The 16,081-nt window shown below is 41.1% G+C and overlaps 1 protein-coding gene across 7 annotated transcripts in view; it reads right to left on the minus strand.

Moving 5' to 3' along the window:
• Window positions 1-16,081, minus strand: part of add3a (adducin 3 (gamma) a) — an 83,089-nt gene that overhangs the window by 11,601 nt on the left and 55,407 nt on the right. For 2 of the 7 annotated variants that reach the window (XM_058381785.1, XM_058381786.1), the window contains 11 exons: window positions 14,615-14,764; window positions 14,386-14,529; window positions 14,126-14,224; window positions 13,337-13,510; window positions 12,993-13,250; window positions 12,039-12,155; window positions 11,805-11,888; window positions 11,306-11,323; window positions 10,770-10,893; window positions 7,897-7,992; window positions 5,168-6,873 (listed from right to left, as the gene is read on the minus strand). In XM_058381785.1, coding sequence (XP_058237768.1) covers window positions 6,650-6,873; window positions 7,897-7,992; window positions 10,770-10,893; window positions 11,306-11,323; window positions 11,805-11,888; window positions 12,039-12,155; window positions 12,993-13,250; window positions 13,337-13,510; window positions 14,126-14,224; window positions 14,386-14,529; window positions 14,615-14,764 — 1,488 coding nt within the window. In that variant the 3' untranslated portion in view covers window positions 5,168-6,649. Of the gene's footprint in view, window positions 1-5,167; window positions 6,874-7,896; window positions 7,993-10,769; window positions 10,894-11,305; window positions 11,324-11,804; window positions 11,889-12,038; window positions 12,156-12,992; window positions 13,251-13,336; window positions 13,511-14,125; window positions 14,225-14,385; window positions 14,530-14,614; window positions 14,765-16,081 lie in introns of those variants that run through there. The other 5 variants (XM_058381788.1, XM_058381787.1, XM_058381790.1 and 2 more) reach the window with 5 other exon arrangements.

A 16,081-nucleotide genomic window follows, 5' to 3' on the forward strand; every position in this document is an offset into this window, starting at 1 on the left:
AACAAAGTGTGTGAATCAGAGCGTGCGAGTGCGTCCACTCCATTAAAAGTTATTGTCTCGCGCTCGGTACCGCCTCCTATTTTTCCCTCGCTTCGACCCACATGACCTCAGTTCTTGAACCAAGACAGTGGCGAGTCGTTTTCAAAGAGTCGACTCCTATCCTGGATGAGTCGACTCATGCGGACGAATCAATTTCTCTCTCGTGGTGAGACACCTGCTGTTTAGCTAATTTAATAAAGGTTTCCATGGAAACCCGTCAGCTTTTTGTTAGCATGAATAGTGAGCCGTCGCTAGTGTTTGATGATGAATGGTTTTAATAATCGCTTGTCGTAATAATTTTTTTAAAAAAAGCAGCCGTCTAGGATCCAAAAGATTCGATTCTTATCTGTGAGCCGAGTCAAATGATTCGACTCACCGAAAAGAGCCGAAATTCCCATCACTAGCTGTCACCCGTGTGTGGATCCCATCCCCCTCTGACACACTCCCATGTGTGTGTATTGTCCCTTTCACTATTGTGTTATGTTGTATTGTCATCTATAGGGTCACAGTGGAATGTAGGTGCCATTATTCACTGGACCACAGACACCATCTGCTTCATTATTGATGGAGAAGGAGCTGCACTCGGACCTTCAGGACACTCGATACGCAGGTGCGCACTTCCAGTCAATCAGTCTGAATCAAGGAATCGGTCCACAGAGTATCACAAAAAGTGGAATATTAGTGGTCCAGGGGTGTGTTTTGGTACATGCTCAAGGAACTAATGGTACTCATCTACAATTGACCGTGCTCTTATCCGGAGCACTTTATGTGTTATCTCATTTTTATATAGAACTGAGGAATTAAGGGGTTAAAGGCCTTGCTTAGGGGCCCAGCAGGGGCATTTTTGTGGACCTGGGGTTGAAACTCCCAATCTTCTCAGTAGTCTGTAATCCAACACCTTAACCACAAAGCTACAGAATCCATCTCTCTAATACTAGGTTATTAAGAAACCTTCACTGTAGAGCTTTATGCTGAAGGAAATGTTCATCAAAAACATTAAAAAGTGATGTTTCAGTTCTCAGTAAAAGAAAACTAGAAGGTTCACCACAGCTCAAGTGTAAGAGACGGTTCTGTCTACATTCCAATTCGCTAACATTCAGTGTTTGCTTTTTATTGTTTATCTCTGAACAAATAGTTTCAAATCAGCTGTTTGGGGAACGCTGTGTTTCACGACCATCCTCCTCCTCCTCCTGGCATCAGACATCTCTGCCATATCCTGAGAACATGTTGAAAGCATTTCTGATGGCCCTAGCCATTTCCTCCCCATTTATAGTCGTAGTGGACGCCGTAGGGCAAGGTTTAGGGACAGAGTGACCTGCGAAGTGGACGTACTGCCTGTTCTGAGTGAAAGACAAGAAGAGAACTCTTCGAGATAACGCTCCTGTGGGTTTCCTCGTTCGTTCTCCGGCTGTTCAAGTCAAAAGATCAGAGCGTGCGATTAAAGGACGGACGTGGTAACGCGCAAACTATGCACATGAAGGAGCCGGGACATTACTCGAAACACCGGCGATCCTCAGACTAAAAGCGAAACGTGGTGTGTAACAGCGAGATAAAAGTGGTTTAGCAAAGCTTTTTATCTCGCGACTCGCTTGGCTTCACTTCTCTACGTTCCAAAACACGCCCACCGCCTCTTCTCTGAAGTGATTTAACATAAAAATGAAAGTAAAGATTAGACTGGTATGAGCTTGGCCTCGAGTGAATTCAAAGAATGAACTGATGTTAACAAAACAAATAAGCGAAAAGATCTAGCCACTCGGACGATGCTTGTTTGCTTTTGTTTGTTAGTTTTGGCCTGGACACTGATACAGCTGCTGCTGATGAGGATCGAGGTCCGGCTGGACGTCCAGTGTGTGATTTAGTTCCTCAGTTGTTGTTTCATTGGTAACATTTGATAAAAAACTTGAAAGTGGACTCGTTACGTTATTTGTAAACAGATCCGCTGCTATTTTACAGTAAAACTTTGTTACAGCCATGTTACTAGCGTAAAAGCGCCAATACGAACCAGCTGTGGACGCGTTTTAATAAAATATTTTCTCTCTGCTCTCGGACGAACAGTGCAGCATGTATATTTCACTCAGCGGCTCGCGGCCGGGGGTGTCGAATGTCAACACGTATTCACGATCAGCGACAGAAACAAAAACATGGTGCGCTGCCTTGTTCATGAGTTCTACTTAATGTTTATCATAAACATGCGGTCGTTTCCACGCCTCTACGCTAATACGACAGAATCGCTCCGTTTCCCCGAGCGGGGAGGTTAATGCAAGCCATTTGGGACGTAACATGTGCACGTGTAGAGTGCGGTCTTCACCGTCCAGTCCGATGATGAACGGTTGGCTCCGGATCACTTCGGATAATTCAGCAGTCGTTATGGCTCCATCGCTTCATGATACAATTTAATATTCTGAAGATTTTTAAACGCGAAGGTGCAGTTTGCAAATTTTCTTTTTACACAAACCGACACCAGGTACTGGGTCTAGACGAGTCTCATGTTCAGGCTGTTTCCATAAAAAAAAAAAAACCTTACAATTATGGCCTGGAAATGAGCTCCTCCCCCAAAACAGAACAGGTAAGTAAGTAAATAAATAAATAGGATTCAAAATTAACTCTGCCCCCCCCCCAAAAAAAATAAAATAAGCACAAATTAGAAATTAACTCCACCCTAGAACAGGAAACAGAAATCCAAAGCAGACACAAAATCCCCCTGGAGTCGCGGCGCCGAGGCTGGACGTAACAGTCCGGCGTTTGTGCAAATTCCTATTCAAATTCTGGGTTTATTCTCAGACCTCTTCTGCGCTGTAGTCAAATACGTGGACGAGCAGCTGGGGGGGAGCGACTCGAGAGCAGATCCGAAAGCGAAAGGGATTTCAACTCCACCGTAAAAACCACGACGCCATCGGATTAGCCGTAACGTGAGCCGGCGGAAGTGTGTTATCGTGTGAAAGGACATCAAACACTGAGCAGTTATTTGATTTAAGGGGAAAATTAAACTAAAAACAACTTACCTGTGTTTTTAAAAAAGCACCAGAAATTTCTTTTATCATTACATCACACTATTTCTCACCAGACGAATATTTTACGATAATATTCACTACAGTTTAAAAGTTCGAACACTCTTGTTGATTTTTTTTTTTCCCCCTTGAGCAGGTTGGATGATGGGCGGAGTTTCAGGGTTTCCATAGCTCAAAAGAATTGCTATAAAATGTTTAATTGTAAGCTTTACAAATTTCACTTTGTGCTTGAACTTCTGTTCTTATAAAATTATAAACTTTGGTAAATTTTCCGGCAGCTATTTAGAATAAATGTGTTTTTTTTTTTTTTTTGGTAATGAACGAAAAATATAAATATAAATAATATACATAAAAATATAAATTTTTTATTACTAAAACTAATCCAAACCAAACTTCCATGACCACCACTTGCTCTCTTCATCAGTGAATAAATATGATATCAATTTTTATTTAATTATTTGAAATGCTGCGATTTCTTGGGCCTCCATCCTGCACCGGGACCTTTTATAATGTTAAATTAAAAATAAAATTAAATTAAAAATAAAAAAAAAAGCAGATGCTTTAAAACGCCTGAATATTACATATAATTGGAAATTAGTCAAATCTGAAAATTCAACATTCCTAATTTTTTAATGATGTAATTTTGAAAAAAAAATTGAAAAAAGCTCAGAAAATCAGCTCAGAAAAAAACAAACAAAAAAACATTTATTCTGTAAAATCAGTGATTTTTAAAAAAAATTAAAACATTAGAATTTTTTTTTTTTTTTACTAATTTTAAAGCTAAAAAATATTCAGCTTAAGTTCAAGTTTGACAGAACTAGAAATAAATTAAACTTTAAAATAAAAAGATAAAATAAAAAAAATAATAGCTTTAAAAAGGCAAAACGAAATCGGGAAACAACGTGAGCTCTAAACCAAACTCACTAAATTGAACAATCATTTCTTTAAGCACTCGCTCCAGTGTGCATGTGAAACTCTCGAGTCAGAGTAAAAAGAGGAAATGAACGGTTTAATGTGGTTTTAGCTTGTTAAGAAAGGCACATGCACGCCAACGCCTGACCTTTTACCCGAGGTGCTGCGCCACGAAAAACCTGCCACATGAATGTCGACGCTGCGCTTCAACTCTTTGGTTACTTTTTAAGAAAATAAAAATAAAAATGACTCGAGAGAAAGCCTGGCTCTTGCATACAAACAAAACCCACAAAAATATATTTTAAAAATATTCCCAGTTGAAGAAACTCACGAGGAAGCATTCGGTTTTCTTAAAATAACTTTTTTTTTCCTTTTTTTTTATTTGTGAATTTACATCGATTAGCCATACAATCTAAAGCAAGTTCATTAGATTACAGTTTATATACGCTGTAGGTGTTTCACAGGTCACGAGGTTCGGCTCACACACTTGCATGCCAAAGCGCGCAAAAAAAAGAAAAGAAAAGAAAAGAAAAAAAAAACATTTAGTTTTTTTAAAAAATAAAAAAGGTGCAAACAAATAAAATAAAAAGGAAGGTTAGATTCGAGTGGTTAATAAAATGTGTAATAAAATCTCTGTAAACTAAACCGAAACAATATAAAGGAAAATAAACTGCAAAAAGAAGACGGAAGTTACAGCAATGAAACATGCATCAGATTTTTTTTCCTCTCTCCTTTTTTTCCTCCTCCTCTTCCTCCACCGCCCTGAATCTCGTCAGCGCCTGAAAGCCACGTGCTATTTACACAGTAAGAGATGACTCCGTCTCCTGCATTCACTTCACATTGCTCGCCGGGATCGATCGCCTCCAGACGACTCGCTTTATTTTTCCTTTTAAACCTCCGAGCATTTGAGGGAAAGAGGGAGGGGGAGAGAGAGAGAGAGAGAGAGAGAGAGAGAGAGAGAGAGAGCTGCTCGGAGGACGGGGGACGAAAGCTGCGGCCTTAACGCCGGGATTAGTCCAGCTTCCTGCTTTAATTCTGTGCTCCAGACAGAAGAGCGACAGAAATGACGATAAAAAATGCGTTCGATTTTTAATTGTAAATTTACGATTTCCGTACCAAATTTACGAGTTTGATAGCAAATTTACGGAAAAGAAATCTAGCGATTTAAACGGTACGGTTCTGAAAGAAACTTCTCTCTTTAAAAAAAAAAAAAAAAAAAAAAAAAAAGACTCGTAACGACTTTCAATGAAAATTCAGTGCTAAAACTGAAAAAAATAAAACTAAAAAACAAAACAAAAATGGAATTTAACAGAAAACAAAAATCTCCATTTTAACAATTTAATAACTGTTTTTAAAAAATCAATTTATTTATTTAATCAATTAAATTTATTTTTTTTTTTTTTTTAAGAAATTGTCAATTTTGGATGAGAGGCGAACTTTGAGGAGGTTGAATTTTTTTCTTCTTCATGATTCACTTTTAGCCGAACCGAATTCCGATAGAAACGTCCGAATTTCTCAGGAATTTCACTCACTTCCGCTAAAACTTAGAGGGGGGAAAAAAAAAAAAAATCGCCATTGTCGCTAGAATTCCTGCAGGTTTTCAGGCTGCTGTGGAATTTACTCCGGTTTTCTCGAACAGCGAGCGGGAAACAGACCTCTGTCTTGCGACCCCCCCCCAAAAAATAAAAAAAAATAAAATTTTACATTTTTTAACGTTCAAAAGGGCGGCGCTGAGATTTCACTTAGTTCCGTTGATCCAGGACGCAGGATTATTATTATCGTAAACTCTATACAAAACATACAAATATATAATCGTATATAGATTTTCTTTTTTTTTCTTTTTTAGCTTAATCCCGTTATTAATTTCCTTCCCGTTCTTCCTTCCTCCCGCCTTCTCGCCAACTTCCTGTAAATCCGTCTAAAATCGTCTGTACGCGCGTTACGTATGTAATATAATAAACACTACGTTAAAACTGCGGCACAGAAAGAAACCGTTACGTCGCTCCTCGCTAACCCGCTTTACTCGCTCGCGTGTGTTCTAGCCACAAGAGCCGAGAAACACAGGAAGCTGTAGGAAGTCGAGCGAGGGGCAAAAAATAAAAACATGCGTCTCTGTAAAAGTGTAGGAAGGAATACAAAAAAGTGAAAATAAAACACAAAACAAGAAACTACAGAGAAGTTAAAAGATGAACGAGGCTACCATGAGATACACTTCACTAAAACGTGATTGTGTGTGTGTGTGTGTGTGTGTGTGTGTGTGTGTAAAACAGGATTAACTCAAAACTCTAATGCTTTTCTTCCAAGAAAATGAGACACGGATTGTTAAAGATTTGCGTCACCTGGGAGGGAAAAAAAATTAAAAAATGACGGCTAGTCGCCGGGCTAAAAAAATGAAAATAAAATAAATCGTAAATTAATAAAGAATTAATAATAAACATAGTTAAACGTTAATGTGTTTGAATTGTGATATAAGCCGTTTCGTGTGTGTGTGAGGGGAAGATTCAGTTTTTGCCAGGATTCCGAGAACACACAACACACTTCCGTAAAAGAGTGTCGAGGTTCCCTTCCCAAAAAATGTGCAGAAAATAAAATAAAAATCCTTTAAAACAAATGTAGAAACGTCGGGTAAACAGACAGACAGACAGACGGACAGACAGGTTGTGTCTCCGCCCCTCCCCCGCTCTCGGCGTTCAGGCCTCCACCTTCTCTTTCTTCTTGTTCTTCTTGAGGAAGGACGGCGTTCGGAATTTCTTCTTCTTCTTGCCGGGCGATTTGGAGGGCGAGCTCTCGGGCGACAGGACCTCCTCGATCTTCTCGCTGGTGATCTCCACGCTCTCCACGCGCTTCATCAGCTCCTCCTCCTCCTCCTCCTCGTGCGAGCCTTTACCGTTCAGCAGAGCGTTCGTGTGGTTCTCTGAGGGACCGGGAAAATCAAACTACTTATAAAAATGATTTTAGAAACTTTCAAAGGAAAAAAACAAAAAAAAAAAACCCCAAAACAAAACAAAAAACCATAATATTTAGTTGATTATTTATTTTAAAGAAATAAGTGGGCTAGATTTTATTTTTGTTTATTTATTTACCAAAAAAATAAATATATTTTATTATTTAATTATTTGGGGTAAAACAAGCAGGAAATGAATCATTCTCACTTTTTTTTTCACCCAAATATATAGAAAAGAAATCTAGCTGGCTTACTTTTAAAATTGAGAAATGTATTTTATTTAAAAAAAAAAACAAAAAAACAACAAAAACAAAACATAGCTAGATAAAATTCTTTTGGAAAAATAAGGAATTTTGCAGAAAAACAAACAAACTCCAGCAAAAAGTTTTTTTTTTTTTTTAAATTACAAAAATAAATAAATAAATAAATAACAAATAATAATAAATATAAAGATTTTCCGAAGTCTATTCCAGTGTGTGGGAATATTTCAGCTCCCTAAATCACGTTAAGAGTTAAGTGTGATTATCGCTAGCACGCTAGACTCGGAGGCGGTTCTCACAGCAGTCGGCAGTATTTCAGAAGAAACGTCTACTTTCACTGTTCACGTGTTTGCTAGCTAGAAGACCGCTAGTCCACTTCAGCTAACGTGATTTAAACAGCCAGCGGTCTGTGGGTTTGTGTTTATTTACCTAGAAGCAGAAATTTGCTGTGTGTTTGCTTTACGTTATTTTACGACCGATCGTTCGGAGCGTACACAAACCAGATGACGGAACCGAACGGCGGATTCACACCTGCTAGCAACAATAGCTTCGTAGCTTCAGCGTAAGGACGGAATCTTAGCATTTGATATTTTTTTTTAAACGTGAATTTCAAACCAATCATCTTTTTCTATGCTAACGCTTGTTGACTAGTTACTCGTATACTCAAAATTTAGTTTGTTAAAGTTTGTCGGAAACAAAACGACACGCTGGAGCTGTGCAGCTTCACCTCTACCTTCTTTAGCAGGTGTGTGTTGTGGAGACTGGGTTTGAGAGGCAGATGGTGAGAGCGTGGAAGCGTCGTCAGAAGTTAGCTGGTCCTGCTCCTCCTCTGCAGCCACGAGTGGAGGAGGGATTAGTGCACACACACACACACACACACACACACACACAAACACACACAGAGTTAAGATGTGAGACAGGTTAGACACACATGCAGGTTCTAAAAGGTCCTGGAGATCAGTGTGTGTGTGTGTGTGTGTGTGACGAATGCAGAAAGATGGAAGAGTCTGTTCTGCCAAGAGAAAAGCAGATATTTAAAGTCAGGGCTCGTGTTTGTTTTGGATTCTCAGGTATCAGGGTGTGAATTCGCTCCTCAGGAAACAAACCGGATTCAGGGATCTGCTGCGCGTGACGGATTCAGGGATCTGCTCTCGGATGAGGTTCGCTTCACATAGCAGGTCTCTCTACGACCGAAATGAAGCCAGATTCCCGTGAAGTGGCTGATTATCGAACGCGCTTAAAGGAGAAGTTCACTTCCAGAACAGAGATCTACAGATCATTTCCTCACCCCCTCGTCATCCAAGATGCTCATGTCTTCCTTTCTTCACTCATAAAGAAATGACGCTTTTTCTTTTTTTGAGGAAAACATTTCAGGATTTTCTCCATATAGTGTCCGAGAGTCTGACCTTCCAGAACAAGAAGCTCTACACGACCCCAGCCCAGGAAGAAGGTTGTTATCTAGACAAACCATCGGTCAGTTTCTTAGAAAAATAAAAAAAAGTATATACTTTTTAACCATGAAAGCTCCTCTAGCTCTAGGATGCGCTCCTGTGACACTACGTGATCACGTCAGAAGGTCACGTGTGACATGGGCGAAGCTACAGGCCCAGCGTTTACTAGTGTGGAGGAGGAATGCATGTAGAATGACATATGTACCTTCTTGTTAGTAAAGAGCGTTTGACTTATTTACACTTCTTTGGTCTCCATACGTTCGCCTAGTAAACACTGGGTCTGTAGCTCCGCCTACATCACACGTGACCTGACGTGATCACGTAGTTCCTTAGCGTACGTGCTAGACCAGCTTTTGTGGTAGTCCACTACATGGAGAAAAATCCTGAAATGTTCTCCTCAAAAAAAAAAAAAAAAAAAAAAAAAAAAAAAAAAAAAAAAAAAAAAAAAAAAAGCGCCCCATCGTTTCCTCATGACTGAAAAAGGAAAGACGTGAACATCTTGGATGACGAGGGGGCGAGGAAATGATCTGTGAACTTCTCCTTTAAAACGAACACCCCAGGGATCGTTCTCGATCTCGTATCTGTGAATATCTAACCCGAGATATTCCACAGGGCTGAACCCGGATTAAAGACTCGTGTTAAGATCGTTACTGCCTCGTTAATCAGGAAGGAGTTTGTTATTTCGTTCACATTCCGGGTGCAGAAATGAAAGATTTTTGGTTTTAGTCGTCTCACAGTTATTTATGCAGCACACAGGATTAGATCAGTTTCACAGCCTGAAGGTGCAAAAGGAGGATTTAAAGTGTGTGAGTGTGTGTGTGTGTGTGAGTGTGTGAGTGTGTGTGTGTGTGTGTGTGTGTGTCAGGAAGCAGAATCTCATCACAACTCTAGAGTATTTCTATCAATTAAGCTTTAACGTTTTAAACCCTTAGTCTAAACGCTTTATATTCACAGGGCTGAGATGGAATAAAAGTGATGATCGAGTTCTGCGGGTGTACAAACTTTTGCACTTAAATGTAGAAAGATGAATTTTAATGAGTGTACCATGAAATAATATTTAAGTGTAGAGAGCAGCAGTGGAAATGTTCCGGAAAATTCCATTATACCCAAATGGCATCAGGTTTTAAATGTAAATATGTTTATTTCAAGTCAAGATGTCCATGTGATTGATTGCGAGTGTGTGTGTGTGCTCGCGAGTGTGTGTGTGTGTGTGTGTTGTGTCTATAACCGGTCCCTGTGGTCCCATCACACACTTTACTGACATTAGACAGGATCTGCGTCTGTGTGTATTGATCGCGTGTCTACAGCTCATGTGATTTGCATTGACAGCTGACTGTGTGTGTGTGTGTGTTTGTGGGGCGTGTGTGTGTGTGTGTGTGTGTGTTTCGCAAACAATAGATGGATTTAGAACAAAAAAAAGAGAGCCGTGACGAGATGGCGTAATGGAAACTTCATACTGTATAAAAACTATAACAAGTGATTCTAGCTAAATATCTAGTTAGTTAGCATAATGATTAGCAGTTTCTTAGCAGATATACTTGTGGCTACATCTCAATCCTCACTATGTACTAAACGCTAGTTTATAAACGCTTCAGCTAAAGCGCTGCTAGGTATCTTAAGATTTAACCCGCTAGTGTTTGTGGCCATGTCTCCGTCTCTCTGACGTAGCAATGAGCAGCAACCAGCTGAGCACTACTTCATATATATATGTAAATAATATATTTTAAGGGATAATTCATGTTTCCGCTTTGTCCACAGTCAGCTAACTGTCCAGCTAGTTCATACTATGTAAATACTAGCTAAAAAAAGTTAACTAGCTATTACTTGTAGCTGAACCTGAGTGTCTCGTCTTCACACAGTAGCTAATAATTATCATCGAGCCACCTGGCCTTTGTTTTACGAGACGCGTCTGCGTTACCAGTCGTGTAAAAAAAAATGCAGACGGTTTTCGAGCGTGTCGAAAGATTTCATCGTCTGTGGTGCGTCTTGTTTAATCATCTGTGCCAGAGGTGAGGCTACGGCGGCATCCGGGATTTCACTCAGTCAAGAGGAACGCTGATGAGAAACAGGGTCTCTGTTCCATTTAGTGTGGATGGAAATTGTGTTAAAAATGTGTACAGTTATGGCTGTGTGTGTGTGTGTGTGTGTGTGTTACCGTCGAGCCCCAGCTGTTGGCGCTCCACTTGTTGTTTGTAGTCGTCCAGATCTCTCTCGCTGAGTTCGCTGAAGGGGTTGGGTGGCAACGGCTCAGCCTCCTCCTCATCTCCACCTGTGTATGGCTGTGTGTGTGTGTGTTTTGCGAGAAACAAAAGGACGAGTCAGACACCACCTACGCATAAAACAAGTGTTTCATCTCCCTCTCTCCCTCTCTCACACACAGACTGTGACAAAAGCCACAGAATAACCACCAGGAGCCCATCATGCCCATATCCACAGAAACCTGCTGCACGAGTGACGACAAACCCAGACAATGACGACGGTGATGAGGATTAAATTATAATACGCCGAATAACGCGTGCACATGGTTCATTTTCACACCCCGGAATCATCACACAAAACGTCACACATGTCCGTCAGCAAGGACTAGTGCAGGAGCATGATTTGGAAAAAATAAATAAAATAAAAACAAAAACAAAATGAGCTGAAATGAGGGCATCCAGTAACAGCTGACGAACTGAGAGGCCACTTTACCTTTGCAGAAAGCTGCTCCTTTCAAGCAAAATGCAAACACAAGCCGCGTTAAAGCAGTTACAGATGTACAGACCGCACAATGAAAGCTAGGCTTTGGCGGCACCAAGTGGTCATGAGGAGAACTGCAGGCTCACAATTCAACTCAATAGTTCTTTCATAACATACAAATACACATGTAGTTCAGAGAAAATAATTTCCTTAGAGGTGACCTGGAACAGTTACCATGACAACAATGGAAGTTATGATGTTATATACACACAAATAAAAAATATCTACAACTACATAGGTCATGAATTCATTCACATTTGACCATTTAGCGACACCCAGTGGTCATCAAGAGAACTGCAGGCTCCAAACTACCAAGTCCCAATCCCTGCAACAAGTTTGTCCTCTTTCCCTTATTCTTTATAAAGTCCATTTTTCCACAACAAAGTAAAATGTGGACAAGTACAGAGAAGAAACTAAAATGTGAAGGTAGTGAAAGAAGGGAAGGACTCACCGGTGGTCTCTCCACGACAATTCCAGCCAGGAGCTGAGACTGCGGGCCGGCGGTCTTCATGTCGAAGCGATTCTGCTCTCGGATCTGAACCAGGATGAAAAAGAAGAAGAAGAAAAAAAGTCTTAACACGAAATAAATACACTTCTCTCTCATTTGTCCACATAAAAAGTTTCTGTTGGTCCACATTTTTTTCAAACTGTAAGAGCAAGTATAGCGAGAGAAAGAAAGACGCACTTTATTCCTCTTCTGGAGAACATCGCTTGGGTTAGTGTTCAGAGGGACGAACTGGTTCGGGTCTTCGATGCGGATCGGAGTCCCGCTGCTGCTGCTGCCTTCCTCAGACCGCATCCACTGAGAGGGAATTTAATTAAATCAATAAAAACAAACAAACAAACAAAAAAACAACACACTCCATCATGCTGCAAAAAATATCACTTATCTATTATTTATATATTATAATTATTTATATTTTAACATTTATATATTATTTATCCATTTAGTATTCATCAGAAATCTTTTAATATGCTGATTTTTTTATTTTAACAAAACGTTGTCCAATACCATAAGCTACAATTCAATATAATTCTACACTGGTATAAAATATTAATAATGTTAATATTAATGAGTGAGTCCTGCAATCCAAAATATCACAAAAAAATGATTAAATAAAGGCCAATAAAGGCAAACGTCGGGTGTGAAAGTTATTCCGCTGAATATTTATATATTTTAAAACTCATACACTGCACTATATGACCAATTTATGCTACATAAATAAAAGCTAAATAAATTAATGTATAATTAATATAAATAATAATAAATTTTGGTCTTCTCCACCACTTGGGAGTAAGGGTGCACAAACTTTTGCACTACAGATGACTTAAATTTCCTGTAATATTTATAATTAAAAAACAGCATGTGATGCCAGAGATATGCAATCACTTTTTGATCTTGTGTGAAAAACACACTTCAGGATTTTACAGGAATCCGGTGCCTGGTTGTTTAAAACACTAATACTCAAAGCTGCCACTAGATGGGAGCAAAACGCCAAATGTCATACACACAAAAACACAGATAAGATGGAATAACGTCACTTTGTAGGCCACGCTCCTCCTCATCCACCCACATGGACTGAAAAGTAAAACCCTGAAACTGACCAACACACACACACACACACACACACACACACACCATGGTCCTGATGCGGCCGTTCTCCTCAGCACCGTCTCCATCTGCCACGTTGATCTTGGTGTAGCAGTTGGGCGAGTTGAGCCAGCGTGTTTTCTCCCTCTGCTGCCGCTGCTGAACGAGACGGAGGTGGAGGCGGGAGGCGTCGGTCGGCTCGTCCAATGTGAACCCCGTCACCGTGGCCGGGATCTCCACCTCGCTCTTGTGCCGGGGTTTGTCCCGCACCACCGGGTGGCGGTAAGTGTAGCCAGTTCGATAACCCTAGCACAAAGTAAACATAACCATCACAAACCTGGTACACACAAATGGACAAAAATGGAGTCTTGTACACACACACACACACACACCAGATTGTCGAGCATCCTCATGAGTGACTCAAATTCGAGTTCTCCGATTTTCCACTTGTGCTGAGAGCCCATGTTCACTCCGGCCTCGGCCACGCCCTGTGTCCTGCTCTTATATTTCTCCAAGTCCAAGACGATGAGGTTCTCCATTCCTCCTGCACACGAGAACGCATTCACCTACACACACACACCAAGATAACAATGATAATAAATTAATCATTTACACACTCTCCCCTGAGTGCTTTATGCAGAAACATTATATAAATAAGATCATAACTCAAAGGCGTGTTTCTACACACACACACACAGTTAAATGTTACATGGTTTGTTTACTCCAGAGTGGGGATATGTCCCGATGTAGAAATTCCCCTAAATCTCCCTCTAATTCATAAACATACTGGTACATTCTTCTGCAGTGAACACATACACACCCACACAGACACACACCCACCAGCTGGTTTTTTTTGACTGACTGTAAAGCCTTGGCACTGAAAACAAGCTACACCAATGTTTTTACCTCTCATACTACACACACAAACAAATATACACAACACACGCAGACAGACACATACAGACAGAGAGACACACAAAGACAGACAAGCAGAGACACATACACACAGACAGACAGATAGGCATACACAGAGACAGACACATACACAGACACACAGACAGACAGATAGGCATACACAGAGACATAGACACATACACAGACACACAGACAGACAGATAGGCATACACAGAGACATAGACACATACACAGACACACAGACAGAGAGACAGACAGACACACACCTGGATCTCACAGGCAAACTGGACGTTGTAAATGTAGTGAAAAGCCTCTTCTATGGTTTCTCCTAAAGCCACCATGCCATGATTCCTCAGCACGAGGACCTGGAGAACAGCGGGATTAGTAAGAGAAAAGAACTCTGGATGTTTAAAGAACAAATCAAACATGAACTCCCAGTAAAGCATCAACATGGCGTCTTTGCGGTGAAGATAAACGGCTCCTACGGCAGGCTGGTGTTTAATATTAAATTGTGTAATATGAGCACCTTGGCTGTGGGTCCCAGCGCTTTCTGTAGCTCCGCCCTCTCCTCCTTGTCATCCAGACTCCCGTGGTAGTTGTAGTAGGCCACGTCTCCGAGGATCAGCGCCTCCTGAGAGATGGGCAGCAGGCCGCACTTCATTGACGATACCTGCACGAAGACAGACAGGACAGTTCAGGAAACTCCCAGAATGCCGTGTGGCGACACCACGGGGAAACGGCGTGGCGATACTCACGGCTGCCGCGGCCGGGGTGTGTAAGTGGACGAGGCAGCGTGCGTCCGGTCTCATGGAGTAGATGGCGGCGTGTGGGCTGAAGCCAGACATGTCGATGCGCAGGTTAGTGGAACCCTGATCCACCACATCGCCCAGGATGTTCACCTTCACCTGCAGGTTGCATGATGAAAAATAACGTGCATTAGCTTCCAGGAGACAAACCAGGTATGAAATTAACCGAATCGAACCCGGGCCACAGCAATGAGAGCGCGGGATACTGCTGCTGGACCACCAGGAAGCGTTATTAAATAAAACATGACAAAACTTTAAACCAAAGAGCCTCTGTAAACTAGGGGGTGGGGGCACAAACTTATGCACTCCACTGTACATTCAAAGCAATTTCTTGCAAATTACCTGAGGTGTAACCGGAATAAAACAACATTTTGGGGAAAATAACCAACTTCACTGCACCAACTGGTAGCTGATTATTTTCCCCTAACCTTATGTTTTATTCCTTACATAATGCGCCTCTCAGCAGCATCAAAAAGACTCTTCTGGAAATCAATCTACACGCCCACACACTCACTCTCTCTCACACACACACACACACTCTCTCACACAGCGTTATGTAACAAGCTGGAGAAAAGAAACGTCTCAGTTCAGTTCGATGAAGTGGTTCGTGTCATCATCATCAAACCACCGACTACAACCTGTACAGCTCAGAAGAACAGCTTCTAAAACAGAACCAACCACCAAACAAAATTGTGACCGGTTCAGTTCTGGACAAACGACTATAAATGTAACACCTGCACAAATCCTGGACTCGCATGCTGCTGATATTATGACTATTGAATTAGCCTTTGGTGTGAATGAAGGCACACAAAGAGCGCCGGGTCAAGGAGAAGCGCCTGAGGCTCAAACACTGCGTTCCATAGTGTTATCAGCTGACGAGAAGGAATTCACCAAAACAACAACAGCTGCTACGACGTGAGAATGTTATCGGACAAGCAGCACGCGAGTGACAGACAGGCGGGTGGTGGTGGTGGTGTCAGTTTCAGTGCAATGCGTTGGGACGTTCACGGGAAGTTTACATAATACACTGAATGCTAAAATCAAGCTATGTCTATTCATAAGGACACGATAAAGTGACGAGTCTCAAGCATCAGAGGAAGTGACCATTCTACTGTTAATGACGAAACACACTGGACAGATTTAACCATCTTTTTTTAACCGTCCCACATCCCCCACAGCTTCATCTGTACATGCACGTGTACACATTTTTAGCCAAGTGGTTGTCAGGACCTTTGACACAACCCGGACCTTTCTTCCATTTTGGTCCTCACAAATGATAGAAGTATCATGTGTCCTTACAAGCACCTGGTCCTCACAAAACAGTGTGTTTACAGCTTTTATTTGGAAAAACTATAACAACCAAAATATTTCTTTCCGGTTCCGGAGGTTAAGGTTTAAGTGAAGGTTTAGGGTTAT

Source organism: Hemibagrus wyckioides, linkage group LG27 (assembly GCF_019097595.1).
Source record: "Hemibagrus wyckioides isolate EC202008001 linkage group LG27, SWU_Hwy_1.0, whole genome shotgun sequence".
Taxonomy (NCBI): Eukaryota; Metazoa; Chordata; class Actinopteri; order Siluriformes; family Bagridae; genus Hemibagrus; species Hemibagrus wyckioides.